Source organism: Opisthorchis viverrini (assembly GCF_000715545.1).
Source record: "Opisthorchis viverrini unplaced genomic scaffold opera_v5_21, whole genome shotgun sequence".
In the NCBI taxonomy this organism is placed as follows: Eukaryota; Metazoa; Platyhelminthes; class Trematoda; order Opisthorchiida; family Opisthorchiidae; genus Opisthorchis; species Opisthorchis viverrini.
Window position 1 is genome coordinate 1,365,000 of NW_008751677.1, and position 15,282 is coordinate 1,380,281.

A 15,282-nucleotide genomic window follows, 5' to 3' on the forward strand; every position below is an offset into this window, starting at 1 on the left:
GGTCGTTGCTGATCACTACACGGTATGCACCTTTCGAAGGTCATTCGAGTTAGTCTGAATTAAAACTCTTTTTAGTTTTCTTAGAATACTCCACTTTATCGAGTTAGAGGTTGCTTTCAGATCAAAGTTAAGTCGCTTGTATTGAAGCAGCAAATTTGGGTGGATTTCGATAGAATACTGCAGATGGTTTCTTCACCGCTGGTCGAACGACAGTACCCCTGTCATTATTGATACCTTGAAAGCCAAAAACTTGCTCGATTGAGCGACATTTCCCAGACCTGTACCATTAGTAAATAGTATCGCGTGTCTGCCGTGTCAGCAACCACCCCCTCATGGCTGTACGGCAGTGAAGCATTGGTGTTGAGCACTGATGTCATGCTGTCGTTGATGATGATGATGAACCACCCCCTCTGGACAGAGGTTATCACGGAGGAAAAGGCCTTCGTGGGACTTTAAGCGTACCAGGTCGAGAAATAACTTCGCCAAAGACTTCAGAATTTCCAGAAACTAGACGATGGATATCCTCAGTTTCAAACCATACCTTGATAAGTCCATTATTCCAAACTGCAGTGTTTCATCTTCAGTCACTCCAGACGTCAATTATTCGTGCGCATTTCCTAACGGTCCCGATTTTGATTAATCTTGATGTGTAGGAACGACAGCAAATGGTTCTTTTAAAACAGAGCAGTGAACATATTGATGGAGTCACCACGGGAAGCTCCTTTCAACCGATCCTGTCCTTCTCTTTTTCATCTGTAGTAACCGAGTACTCATCGTACAGTGGTCGCCTAGACAGCGAATAAGAGCTAATAAAACCGGTATGAAAGAAACCAGTGAAATGAACAGCAGACTTATTGCCGTGCCGTGTGTAACTTACCCTTTAGAAACAAGGTCTATTTCACAACTGTTCCCCCTGGGACATTCCGAACACCTGGTTGTGCTTAAGTTAAGAACCAGATATGCCCAACTTCATGGACCGGCAGAGAACACATGCAGACTAGTCCCCACGTAAACTCCTGGAGAGATCCGATAACTGTATGACTCTGTATCTACCAATCGTGTATACTGAATTTTCCAATCGACGTTTCGTCCTATAAGTGAGGTCAATCTGTGCAGATAAGTAATGTGAATCTCCTTGATGAGGATCATCAGCAATGCGGACCTCGCGAAGTTTCGAGCATATTGGAAGCCGCATCTCCCGGTTGGTAGTGTAATACTAAACTGTATGGCCACGAGCGATGGATTAACAGTGTGTGGGTGTTCCTTATTGGCTGTTCGGCAATGACACCGTTCGCAAGGTCCTAGGGTGTACCCCGTTAAATGACAATAAATTAATAAATAGCATGTCCCAACCCTTCGAAAAACTGTGGACCCCGTATTCTTATTCTTGAGTACCACTGATATTTTATTCGATTCGCCATTTTTGCTGTCTAAACAAGGGTCCATCAATTTCACGGTCCTCATGATGTGAAATCGTCGCAGCCGTTAAGATGTAGTTTAGCCATAAAGAGATTCTCTACTAAGTATTTGTTCCAGTCGTTTGTGTTCGGATAAACTGTGGCGTTTAATGATGACGGTTAGTAACTGAGTATACGGCTTGATGTCATCAGGATCTATTAAAATGCTGCGTAAATCGGCTGCTATGTCATGAGGGAGTACTGCGATCACATAGTGATTCCGCAAAGGGCAAACTGAGCTTGAACTTGAGTGAACCAGGTGCATGGTTCGTGGTGTCAGAATAGCGGAAGATGAACAGAGGCGGCATTGATGATGAGTGTTGGTGCGATTGAAGGTGAAGGTGGATCTGACACGGTATACGTGGTGTGTCTGACTCACCAATAGTTGGTGCTCTATTTGTAACGTAATTAAATTGATTATCAGAAGGTGACATGCATCAACAAGTGTAAACCGAAGGAAAAATATGGAAGTGTACGTAGGACGGACTAGTTCTGAAGCCATCAGAATGCTCAACTGACAGCCCAAAATTTCAATTCGAGTAGACACGCCCGGGCAGTTGAGCTCCATAGTGTGCGGATAATGGTATCCGGTTGTGCGCAACACTCGGCAGCTAGTGTTAGATGTCGTACAACTAGGTCTGAGCTACGATGGTCACGGAGGATCAGCCCTAGCATCGGTGTATACATTGGAAAAAAGTTTCCAACGAACCCAATTCGAACCAGTCTTAATTGTCAGTTCGTTTGGGTACGCACCCAACTGCGCACTGATGATGTCTCCCCGTATGGTGACGAAACGTTTGCAAGCGGCGAACAGATCAACAGCCACCTGATCAACAACCAACTAACACCATTATGTGATGATCATGATGTTGGTGGTTCGATGCACCTATCCGTATCATTACATTTAAAGACCGAATTCCGCCTCATAAACCCTGAACTAAAATATTGAGTGTGTGTAGATGTTCTAAACGAATTACATAGTCTTACCTTATTCTAGCCCCAGGAATGAGTGGAATTCGAGTTCATTCGAACCCATATTAAGGAACACCTATGAACAAAGCGCCTTCCGTGATCGAAAAATCTGTCGCAAGGTGAGACGAAGTACCGTCTCCTAGGAACGATTTATGAGTTGATAGTACTGTTAGCAGATTTGGTGATTTCCAACTGAGATTTCATTGTGTAAGTGAGTCAAATCCATGCTGGAAAGCCGCCTACAACTATCATCCTTATTAGGTGTAATCAGCAATGCGCATCTGACGAAACTCCCGATTAGTAAACTCCCGGAGTTAAAGAGCCCACCGTTCCGCCACAAGCGCTTGAACACCAGTGTGATTGACTCACACTTAGAGTAAATACAGCGCCAATCAGCACTCGGTTGCGGGATCCATATCGCGTAATCACAATTGCGAACTGGCTTTTCGGGTGACGACTTCTCCGGTGTAAGTTTCGCCCATCTTGCGATAGCACTCTTCCTCTGAGTTACCTACAGATTTGGGGAATTTGGTGGTTCATTAGCTAATTTCATTGATCAGTTGGGGAAAGCAAGACCCGTAATTGGGTGTATTGTTATTTCGCTTGTTTACTTACGCAACATACGAAGGATTGTTATTGCACAATCAGCTGTCTTATTTCTTCATAGAGTCCAGTAACTGAACACGAAACGAGTCTAAACCTGGTGACATTTCTTCTTCCAGTGGAGAGAATGTAGGTTACCATCGGGGGATCCGATGATTTTCAGGAGACTGTTTTTTAATGCTTTGGAGAAATGTGTTGCTAGGCGACGCCAACGAAGAACATGTTAGATTTTATCCAGTTTGTCCGGGTGGTTGTGTTGAAGAGTAGACACCTTGCGTGTCTGTGGAGGGACTCCTTCCGTTGATGGCTCTGCTAATCACAACCACATCCTTTCTGTGGTTCTGCTACATTTGATGGAGACATGTTGGTGGCCGACAGGGATCGGTAGGATTCAGGTGAACCTGATTCATCACACATTTTCGACATGTGCACAGCGTTTTATTGAATACGTTTAACTTTACTGGGAAAATCAGTTTACAATCTAGAGAGATGCAAAACATTCAACAGGATAGGTTCACTCATATTTGAAACGGAGTGGAGTATCCAGAAAGGAATCAATACTAATTTTGGATCAATATGAGTAACATCAGAATTAAATATCTAACGAAATGCAACTCAAAGAGTGAACTACTGCAAATAACAAGAACGATAAGTGGGTTTTATTCCTCCGCTCGAGAATTTTGAGGCCAAGACGCCGTTGAAGAGATGTCATGAGTTGATTCTGAAATGTGTGTGTCCTCCCGAAGAGCTTCAGGTTTTGGCTCAACAGTATAATTAAAAGCGGAGAGGTATGGATTGTAGCCGAGTTGGGGTAGCACAGGCTGCGTCCGTAGGTAGTTGAATGGCATATGGAGGGCTGCCGTGTAAAAAAACAAGCAGTATGTAGTCTGAAGGACATGAGTATGTCATGCACGTGTGACATGTCGTGCACCAATTGACCCACGATCTAATTGAGTATAAATAGGGTATAAATTTATATGACCCCACTTTCCCAATTGAAGTGAACCAATGGTCATCCATAACAAGGCGATTCTGACTTTGGTGCGGCTACGGTGTGAATCATTTTTACTACGAGACTATCTATGAAGCCAAATTAGCGATTCCAGAATAGGTGAAGTTCGCAAGCCCCAACATGGATAAAGGTTCCCTGATCGACAGCTGGAAACATTACTGCAGCCATCATGAATAATAGAGAGAATCAACCGACTCCAGAAGCACATGTGTCGCAAAAGCCTAGTAATACAGTGCTGGCATGTGTCTTTAATTCAGGACTGCTTCCCTGATCCTTCAGTTGAAACGTTCGGATAGAGAGGGCAGTAGGAACGTCACCAACATGGCAGGTGGCACTATTCTGTGACATCCGCACCCCCGATCTCGGTGCGGTTAGTCAGTAATTTGCCTACTAGCCAGAAGGTAGTAATTTCTTACCACTCAAAGGATTCACCAACAGACACTCCTGTTGAATCCCAGAAAGGGTAAAATAACTGTATAGTGCTTCCGTGCTCCTTATGGCTTAGTCTTCCGGCGGCCTGCGGCCGTTCCTGGCTTTGATAATCGGCTCACGGTTTCGAGGATAAGGGTGCAGAAAGATATGTTCATTACTTTTCATGTTTTTTTCCGCGTGAGTGATGACAATTCTTAAGTTGCCGGCTTTTTGTCGACAATTGTAAGATATAGGGATTATTGATGTATACAGAATTTTGGGCTTATTTTCGTGATTTGGTACTCTCCCTTGTATGGAATATGAACTCAGCGGAGTTGTTCGATGGTGTGTGTTCAGCACAAGCTGCGTAATCACGCTTTTTACTGCGACTTGTTTGGCACACTGAATTTCTTCTTTTAGTCTGCAGGTTTTGAGTATATTGCCGGATTTCTCATTTAAGAATTGTCGTTTCCCTGAAGGAACTGATGTGGTCAGACTTTACGTTCTCTCAAGCTACATTTATGTAGCCTGATTTTTTCTTGTTTTTTTTATCCTAGTGTCCTCGCTGTATTATTATATATCCGTCTGATGAATTGTACGAAAACCTGTCAAATGTCTGCATCCTGCGGTCGTCGTTCCTGGTGTTTACAACTGTTTTCGTTAGCACCATGTGGAAGGAAGCTGGTCTGTTTTGGAATCCGAAAGTATGGTTTGGCAGAATTTTATTCCGATGCTCAACGGGCGACAAGCCGCGTGAAAAAAATGCATTCTAAATAGTATGTGGACACTTTCGGATGGCGCCGCATATAATGAGGTTGTGAATATTGGGGATATGACGTGAATTTTGAAATGATACATACAACTGCAGTGTATTATCCCGTTGACACTTCGTCAATAATCGCTCCTAGTCGTTGGTTTGCTTACTAAGTTGGAAAATTCGATTGCGAATGTTCCACTACCTTTGAGGTGTGTTCAGTTCGCTGCTGGGGAGCGTAGTGTATCGTAGGGATGGATTGGTAGTTGTACATCTGCTCTACGTGAGCTACCAACGTTTTCAATAATAGCATAGCACTTCAGTCGTATGCGTATGCGTCGTGTGCGTATGCGTCAGCTGGTGACCGTTTATGTATTTCCTCCCATCTCCCGATGTCCCCTCCCGCGGATCCTCGCTGTTCTTTTCTTCTTGTGTATGCTGTTTTATATGACTCATGAAGCTTACGTTGACCTGAATCTGGTCTCTACAGCCTTGTAACAGTTTGCTATTATTGATCGCATACATGCCTTTATCCAGCACCTGAAGCGACTAGTGAGTGTGAGCAAGCCAATTCTCGCAACTATGCACACATTTTTTCACAAAAATATGCACATGATAATTTACAGAACGCCAGTCATTATACCCGTAGAAAGTCCGGCCTTTTTCATATATTGCAAAAGTAAATGCCTGTCTGAGCTGGATGAATCTGCTGGAGTACGTGGCAAGCGTCAGAATCACCGAACGACCGGCAGGTAGAATGAATTCTGCCTCAAATCACACGCAACAGAGATATCGGACCGAAAATTGGCTTGATTTTGTTTCTCACCGGCGATTTATCTTTGTGTGTGGCTGAATAAGCTATGTCTATTTGTCCGACTCGTGGTGCACATACTTCCGTACAGGGTAACCTTGAAAGAACGACATCCAGCTTTCTGTGAACATTGTATGCTGCCGCCGCAATGGTATAAACGCAGTTGCCATAATACATCCAAAATCTGTCTTCAGTGTGCTTTCAAATTCAGATTGAGTGAAGTAGAAGTTTTACTGCCAGATTCTCAAGTTCCTTTGCTCAAATGACCCATTGTTTTTGATACTATCGCAAACATTTAATCTTGTCTTGCTACTTTGCCTCACATAACAGATGAGGTCGATATACAAATTCCCATATATTACCTTTCATATTATTATCATATTATCTCATATTATCTCTCTTTGGTACTACATACTACGAAAAACATTACATCAGAGTCCCAAAGCATGTGCTCAGCACAAGGCCGCTCTTTTACCAGGATAGTAACACCTAATATATGTAGCAGACAACTTCAAAAATGACGAATCGCTTATACAGTGTGAGGTTCACTAGAACATGTATTTAGCATCACAGGCTGCAGTGGTTTGATCAGGCGCTGCGCGCCCTATTGGCCCTTCAGTCAACAAAGTCGACCAAGCGAAACTGGTGAACATTACATTTATCAGACAAGAACGAAGACCAGCTTTAGCAGCTAGCGTGGTCAGGGCGCAGAACATGCTGTACACCATACTGATCGAATAAACTGAAAACTCGTTTCCATATATTAGGGGTAATATAGACGTATTACTTTGAAGTATTGAATCCACACCAGAGGCGGGTGTTCTGGCAGCCTCACGGTTTAACAAAATGAATAGAAGAAATTTCGGATTTGCTAGGAACTTGGACTAAACAGAAAATACTCCAGGAGTACAAGCGACTCTTTCTGGACCCACATTGTCACTTACTATCTTGGCTTGGTGGTTGAAACTGGACTGATAATCCACAGTGCCTGAATGCTGAATATGGCTATAGGTTTTGCGCTATTATATGCCTAACCAATACAATTCAAAAACTTATATGACATGTATCACCTTTCTAATTATGTGTTCTTACCAGGAGGTTTAACTTAGGTTTACGTTTTCAAAGCAAAAGCATCTCACGACTACCCGTTACGGATGTGTATTCTGTTTAATAAAGTAAAAACACTATAATGAAAATAAATATTGCAAACCGGTGCGCTACAACGCCCGACGATATGAAAGTCTTTAAAGCGTATTCAGCAGCATACGTAAGAAGACATCGAAACCGAAGTCTAGTATGCGGAGAAAAAGGACAATACAACAGTATAATCCTCGTTTGCCCACAAAAACATTTAGTTGTTGACCGAATTATATGTTCAAATACTATCCAGAGATAAAAGTTCTGCAGAACTACTAACCTCGGAGGCCCATCTGATATTGCAATATTTGGTGGAGAATCAGGGAATTCATCATTGGACGCCCAAAAAGATGGTTTGTGTGAGGAGGATAGTAAAATAATAGTGGTTTCACCGGTCGAATTGGGAAGCTTCCTGCAACTGCTGAACTCAGTGCGGAGCCAAGGATTTGTTCCGATGGACGTATATGGATGGGCACGTTTAATGTAGGCTTCAGATTAACATCGAGAGCCATATTGCCCTGATCATGGACAGTGTTGTGAGAGATTGGCTGCTCCCGCAAGTGATTTTCAGGTATAGGTTCCGGTTGGCTTTGTAGCTGATTCAAGTCTTTTGGGTCAGTTAAGAGGGGTTTTGCAAAATAGTGGTTACCTGCCACATGCTCATTTGAAGGTGGGTTGTGTGAGGCAACATCTAGCTGTTGACTGATACAGGCGTTAGCTGAAGCGGCGTTTGTCTGAACAACACAACTGTGGTAATGTAAATAATGGTGATTTTACCATTGCTTTGAACCAGCGCAAAGCCTAAGAGCTTAGCTAAGCAAAATGTAAATTAAACCCACGTTTTGTCCCAGCGGTCCAGATGCCATTACTTGCCGCTGATACGATGCGGTTATTGGATTGCACGGTACTGCTGTAGTAACACCGGGCCTTTCATTGTATTGTGGTTTTGGGTGGTTTGATGCCCTTTCCGCCCTTACAGTAGCTTGTGGCGGGGGGTTTCCGGAAAAATTTTTCGCGATGTTACTGTCCACGATTTCTGACACAGCTGGGTCTGCATACAGCTGACTCAGTGCAGCGGAAACATGAGACGTAGAAAAAACAGCCCGAGGTTGGTTGTTGTTTGTACTACTATGCGAAACACTATCAGGCCCACGTGGGGCTTCAACCGAACTCTGGAAAGAATTTCCTACTAACCCCAGAAGTTTGTAGTAAGCACTCATATCTGCAGGTGATTTGGGCTCTATTTGTTGAACTCTCAGCTTGGATTCGATCTCCCTCAAAGTTTTTATGTTCGGTGGACGGTCGCCTAGAATTGTCATCAAAAGGTGTGCGCTCACCTCTTGTAGAATACTCAGTAGAACCAACTGCGTTGCGATTTTTGGTGAAGCTGGTGTCTAAAAAATCAGAATTAGAGTAGGTATTGCGTAAACCTCCGATCGGATGTTTAGCTCGATCATCAACGCCACCAAAAGTTCCTCCTTAGAATGCTGCATAACCTTCTGTCCAAATATATGAACTCACCAGTTTGACGTTTGTGCAAGGTACTATTTTCCTTTTCGTCGTCTGAAAATCGTCCAATCATAGGGAAACTAACGCTAACCACCAGCTGACATATCATAATCGTACTGGTCCACTCCTTCATCTACATCTTCGGGACCATAAACATACCACTCAGGATGGCGGTTTGTGTGAGGGGCATATTTAGTCCACCCATGACTATATGGGCTGGAAAGATTAGGGCGGTCATAAAAATTCCTCTCTCGGAAATTCTTCGAATAGAGTTCAGCGGAAACAATGGCTTCATCATAGAATTTGCTCTCCTTTTTATTTCTATTTTCGAAGTCTCCTTTAGAGGATGCTGCCGTTTTATCTTCTTGAAGCATAAAAACGTAAATCACTAACCAAAGTATAGATTATCCTCACCCTGAAGGCCAAGTATGGATGTCTTATTTGTAGGCCTGCTTTCAAAATTTCGATGCAGTCCAGAGTACAAATAAGATAACTTTCTTGTCTTAGATTTTGCAAACCTCCTATCGAATATAGGCGGCCAGTCTTGTGCTGTTCTACAGGAGCGGTAAGTCAGAAGTTGTGTCTGTTTTGACTAAGTAGTGATAGTTAAGAACAATACCCGTGTGTATGTGATTCTTCCATGCATTTTCTTGGGTATTTCAACGAAAGACTTTATAGCGCTATCCAGTAGACTTATTGCCGCCATTTTCACAATAGCTGTCTTATTGATTACTTCAAAAAGATAGACATGGGCGTTAATGCGCAGTTGCCTCGATTTCATTGAGTAAAACAACTGAACTTTAGTTCAGTCCAGCTCAAGTTGAAAGATCCGGTAGCTTGGTCAGATTTAACAAGATAAATCGCATCGGATCACACGGCTTCAAGTGAGGGGAAGTAAAGTCTGTTAAAGGTCATCACGTTAAGGGCGGAAAGCAGCTGTTTCGTCTGCTTTGAACCACCCAACCTAGTGCAAAAAGCATAACAGGTTCAAGATATGGACAAATATATTCCGTGTTATTTCAGATAATTCTTAGCATTGACCCGGCTATTTGCTTGGTTTCATCTAAAAAAACCAAGCTGGCCATGGTAAAATGCCCCATGGCTTGTGCCGTGCACTCCGAATACAGGTAGCGTGACATGAGAGATCCTAACGATGAAACCGACCACCCATCATAGTAAACTGGGCTGTGCCTAGCGGACGTTCACCTAGGTTTTGAGCTTTGAGGACCGTATAACCGTCTGCCTGCCACCTTCTGACAACTTACCGTGCTGTATTCATTCACCGTAGGCGACAGGAGGTGGATTCCGCGCCGGCCTCTTCAGAACCAAAGAGGCGGTGGTTAGGTTGGATCTTGCCTGACTGTATTGGATTGTATAACAAAATCCAACCTTGCATTGGGCCCAGTCAGCCGTAAGTAAGTCTGCATTACGCTTTACATACGCCATGAAATAGTGAAATTTATAGGACTACAGGGAGCCTTTGGCCGGGACAAATCAGTGCGGTCACATTCGGGGTTTTTCCGCCGCGACATGCGACGGAGTAATATTAAGATCTCGAAAGTCGACATTTAGTTCTGTTGTTTAGCACGCTCATGAAAACCTAAAATACTGCAGGAATGAATCTTCAAGTCGTACTTATCCCAGCCCATCCCGGCCTATTGAATATTGTATGGGTATGCCTGGAGCTACACTGAGTCTCAATATATTTTCTTTACTTTAAAGGTGGCTGCAGTTTTGTCGGGGCTATTTCTCAACCCCATAAATTTTTAGATCTTTTGTGCGAGAGCTGGGTGGGCTTTGGCGCCTAATCCTTGCCCAACCTAGGTATTCGTTTGAATCCCCCAGATATGCAGGCCAAATTTCCCGTCTTCGGTGTTTCGATTCTTGGGTTGGATACACAAATAGCCACTTACCAGGAGTAGGTGGCAAAGAAAAAATTACGCTGAATCGTGTATACAATAAAAAAAGGGTCAAGTGGAAAATAGTAACCAGGACTTGTTCTGTTTAAAATGGTTCGTCGTGGGCACAGTTCACTGAGTGAATAGTAATTCAATTATGATTGTCCAGGGGTGTGCTCACAACACAAAATCCGTAAATACTCCGAAATGTTTTGATATCGTCACTAGTACCTAAAGCTCGCGGATGATCGCAGTAGGCGCAAACAAAATTAGAAAAGAAAGTCGAAGCACGCGTCCAAGCTTGTAGTGTATGAGATTTCCACGTAGAACGCTAGCCTAATTCGTCCTTCATATATGGCGACACATTCCAGAGTTTAAAAAATGCACCGGAAACTTTCCCCGTCTTTAAAAGTATAAGATTTCGACTATCGAAATGCTTTCAGTGACATGCTGAACGGACGTTCAATGATAACCGTATATTCCCCAGCTTAGTTCTTGGTCTTGACCCCCAAAGATATCGCTCCCAGAAAAACAACCACCAAATCTGTGCAACGTATGTTAACACCGAAAACCTGGATAAGAAAACCTCTGGAGCGCATCGTACGTAATGTGGATGGTGATACACTGAAAATTCTGACGACTTATGGATCTGTCACTGGCAACCATCATTCAGGGAATTTCAAGACTTCATTGGCTGTTTGATCAAAGTGTTGTCCAACCAGGGCTCTCCTTGAAACCGAGCCGGCAGATGGCCCGCACTTTTGGTCACTCTTTTGTGGGGTATGTTTCTTGGCCGTAGCAGTTTCCAGCTGCGAACGGTATCTTGCGAAATCACGACTAACAAGCGCGTACATCGATCACCGGATTCTCAGCAGATACTGTAAGCAGGGAATCATGATCGACTCACGATGGTAATCACCAATAGGCTCCTTGATTGATACAAGAGATCAAGGATTTCACCTGAGTTTCTTGGGTCCTGTCGGTTCTCGTCGTTCAGCGGCTTTCGTTCACATGAAAGTCAGAAGCACCGCTCTGCAGGTTTTCAGGGCGAATATGTAGGCTCTCCGGCTGAAGTCCTCACACATAAGGGGGTTTAAAATTGCCTTGAGTTCGGCAGTGAACGAAGTCCTTACCTTCCCGAAAGTAGGCACATACTCTTGCCCAACTAGTACTAGGTCTATAGATCAGCAAACAAATATGCCTCTCCTGGGTCCATGTAGCTTGCTGTCATTCTCTGTTAGTTTCTTTTATTGACACCGTTATTCTGATACCTACTGGCAGCAACCAGATGCTGATGCTCTCATCCTATTCATTCCTCATTCCCCGCCTTTCCAAGCTTCAAACTTCGACTGCAGTTGCATAAACGCCCCATAGAACCGCTATTCATTCAATCTGGCTGGTTCCCGGTATACACTCACAAGCTCCTCCAACGAAAGGTAAATTATCCGTGACCCTGCATTGACCTGAATCTCCGTGTCAATTTCCTCGTCTCACCCGGCTCCAGCTACCACGGAAATGCGTATTTCCTCTCCGATCGCGGCACGGTTGACGACCGATACGGGGCCGCCCGTGAACCGAAGCATGTCAGTGCAATGATGGCATGGCACTGTCATATCCTGTGTGATGGCACTCCCGCAACCATTTTCTGCGAAATCTTGACCGCACCCTCTCGCCCACCAGAGCCGATAATCGCAACTACGAGCGAATTCTTCATCTGGCCCCAAATGTCTCTGGGACGAGTTCCATCCTACCCGATGAATTTTGTTCAAAATTGGCCAGCCTGGTTTTCAGTTGCGATTTCGACTTGCTTATTCCACAACTTTAATTCCGTACATGGTGTTCAGTTGCTTTATGCATTAGCACAATCTCCAGATCCAACCTATTCATTACACCTGCATTCCCTCCAACAGAGCAACCAGTGGGTCTACTTAACCTCAGATCAAACCACATTTTTGAGACAAAAATTACTATTTGCTCCCAATTTGAATTATTCCATCTCTATCTCGATTTTTGCTCGTTGTGACTCTGGCCATTTACCCAGCGGCCCAGGGATACTCATGGCCAGCAATGGTATTCAGTTTCAGTTCATGTCAGCCGGCTTTGTCTTTAAACTAGTCAGAATTCAGGTCCACTTTTCCATGCAAGTTGGGATATGAATCGTGTTGAAACCGTTAGCAAACCGGCTGTGTATTGCCACTCTTCCAAGAAACTGCCTTAGAGATCGCTTTGAATTCGGAACATAACAATCCTCGGCCTTTGCCAGTTTTTCTGACAGTGGGCTAACCCCACCACCAGCTTTCCCTGCTTAGGTCAAGCACGGAATCTGTACCCTTGAGAAAATCCGCCTCCAATATCGTCTAGTCCACGTCTAGGCTGATCGGGAACGCGTGCTGCCCGGACTAGTCACGTAAGCGTATCGAGTGCATTGAAAATCCGTCAATCTTCATTTGAAATCCACCTACGGCTCTCACGCCTGGCGCGCACGGTCTGCGTTCAGCTTGATTTCCTCTTCGCCTGAGCGATACGCCTGCTCCTGTATCAATCAAACATAACTCCCTTTTCTCGTCTACCTTGACAACGGCTTGCATGGTAACTTGTGTCAGTGCGCTAATCATGACCCACCCAGGAAAACAGGAGTACTCTAAAATTTTAATATATACAAGTGATCGGGTGCGGGGACACACATGTGGCACCGGCTGGTTCGAGCGTGCCTCCGCGATACCGTCTTTACGGGTGCAAGCTGTTCGGCGGGTTGGTCCACTCTGGTATGCAGGTCCTCCACTGGTGAACAATCCTTCTTCTCCTGCAACTGCACCGTGGCCAGTGGTGTCGCGGCTAGTTTCCGGGCCAGATGCACCAGCTCCTCCACACTCAGCTGGCCAGTTGCTCGCGCCAATCGCAATTGGGCACCGGGCGCCGGCTGCACGTTTCCGCCGAACTGATGGCGCGACACTCCGTCCAGCTCCGGTAAAGCGGGACCCAACGACTGCTGCAGGCCAGCAAAAAACAGGGTCGGGTCAGATCCAGGTGCCATTCTGGCCTTCTTGGACCGCCCCATAGACTTCTGGCGGTCGGCCAGCCGCACTTTGCTGCAAAGACTTCCTTCGCCGCGGCCCAGTCCATCTTCCGAGGGCCCCTTCTGGCCGTATCCAGGGCCGCGTTTGCCCGGGCCCTGAGGAGGTCTTCATCGCCACTAACTTAACCCGGTGGGCATCCAGCCCAGCAGCCTCCGCAATCCCTTCAAAGCCCCAACATGAAGGTCCTAACATCCCAAGTCTTAAAGGGTTGTTGCCACGGGATATTCATCCTTATCCTTGTCACGGCACCAAGTAAGCCTTTACTGCTCGGTTGTTTATTAGAAAACGCCAACTGAGCAGTTGCAGGCTATTAGACATGGAAGCAAACTCTCATATACATCTTGTTTACAAAAAGGGCATGTGCATCTTCTCCCTGAACGCGTCTTCCTAAACTTCCCTGGATATTCATTGACTATTACTCAAATGCAAACAAACGCTACAAATCGACAATTTCCGTAATAGATCGCACTTTTCAAGAGATGCGAAGCGGATTTACCAGAAACCATACTACTAACTTGCCTCATCAGTAGTATCCACCATTACACTAGCATACCGTGAAGGATGATTGGACACATTCTGAAGCAAGCCATCTTAGATCATTTTAACACCATTAAGTTTGTGTCGCCAGTTTCACCTTATCCCCTATTCGTTCCTGCGTGACCAGTTTGCTCATATTTATTGGTAGTGTGGCGTTTAGTAGCCTTATTTTCCTTCCATTATAGCACTACGTAGTTCACCAGTTGCATAATCGTTCTTTGTTTAAATACGAAAAGCTGCAAAAAACGCGCACTTGTACAATTTCACATAATACAAGCGTGGTCACGTGCTTCGACTCTCTCTTCTGATTTCGCTCGCGCTTGCAGCGGTCATTCGCGAGTCTCATGTACTAACTCTGGTACCAAAACATTTCAGACATCTTCGGAATCTATTATATGTGGGAACTGTTCAGAAGAAGACCTCTGGACCTGGGCCAAAGGCGAACTACTTTAAAGAGAACAACTGTTAGTGAGTCTGTTCCATCTGATCTCTTTATTTTTGTATACCCAACCTAGCGTAATTATTTTTATCTCTTTGCCACACACTCCTGGCAAACTAAATTATTGGGTAGCCAGACCACTACAGCAGCTTGTGCCAGAACTTTAGACTTTTTGGTAGCATTCAAGTGAATCGCTGTTCCATGAACTCAAGTCTTGCGGAATTCAATAAGAAATTCTGTTTTGGATTAGGGCATTATTATTGGACAGAGCATTCCGGATAAACTAGTCTCGGCTTAATCTACTTCTGCATTTATATCCAGTGGAGGTTGTCAAGGCTTCGTTTTGAGACTATTTCTGCTTCTGCCAACGATCTAGATCCCAGACTGCGCGAAATTAGCGAAATACAGTCGTTGGCAAACAATAGTTTTGCGGCAGGGTCACCTGGAACAGCTTAAAAGCACCTCAAAGAAAGAGTTAACCGAGTTCTACGCGTGTGTAGCGGACTAGGACCTTATCAGCGTGTTCGGATAAATTAACAAGCAAAATAACCAATACAAAATCACAACAGGAAAAGAATGGGTAGTCAAATGGGGACTCGCGAATATGTATATCCAATAGTCCACTACACTGATCCAAATGCAGTAACTGGCTGTGAAAGGAAACA

General features: G+C 44.5%; 1 protein-coding gene across 1 annotated transcript; it reads right to left on the reverse strand.

Annotated features, from left to right (window-relative positions):
• Positions 1-6,568: 6,568 nt before the first annotated feature.
• On the reverse strand, positions 6,569-9,040 carry T265_01891 (hypothetical protein; the record flags this gene model as incomplete). The annotated part of the gene is made up of 7 exons (XM_009166017.1): positions 6,569-6,762; positions 6,808-6,891; positions 7,438-7,904; positions 8,352-8,463; positions 8,495-8,635; positions 8,679-8,720; positions 8,758-9,040. The coding sequence occupies 7 exons, from the start codon at positions 9,038-9,040 to the stop codon at positions 6,569-6,571; spliced, it is 1,323 nt and encodes a 440-aa protein (XP_009164281.1).
• Positions 9,041-15,282: the final 6,242 nt, after the last annotated feature.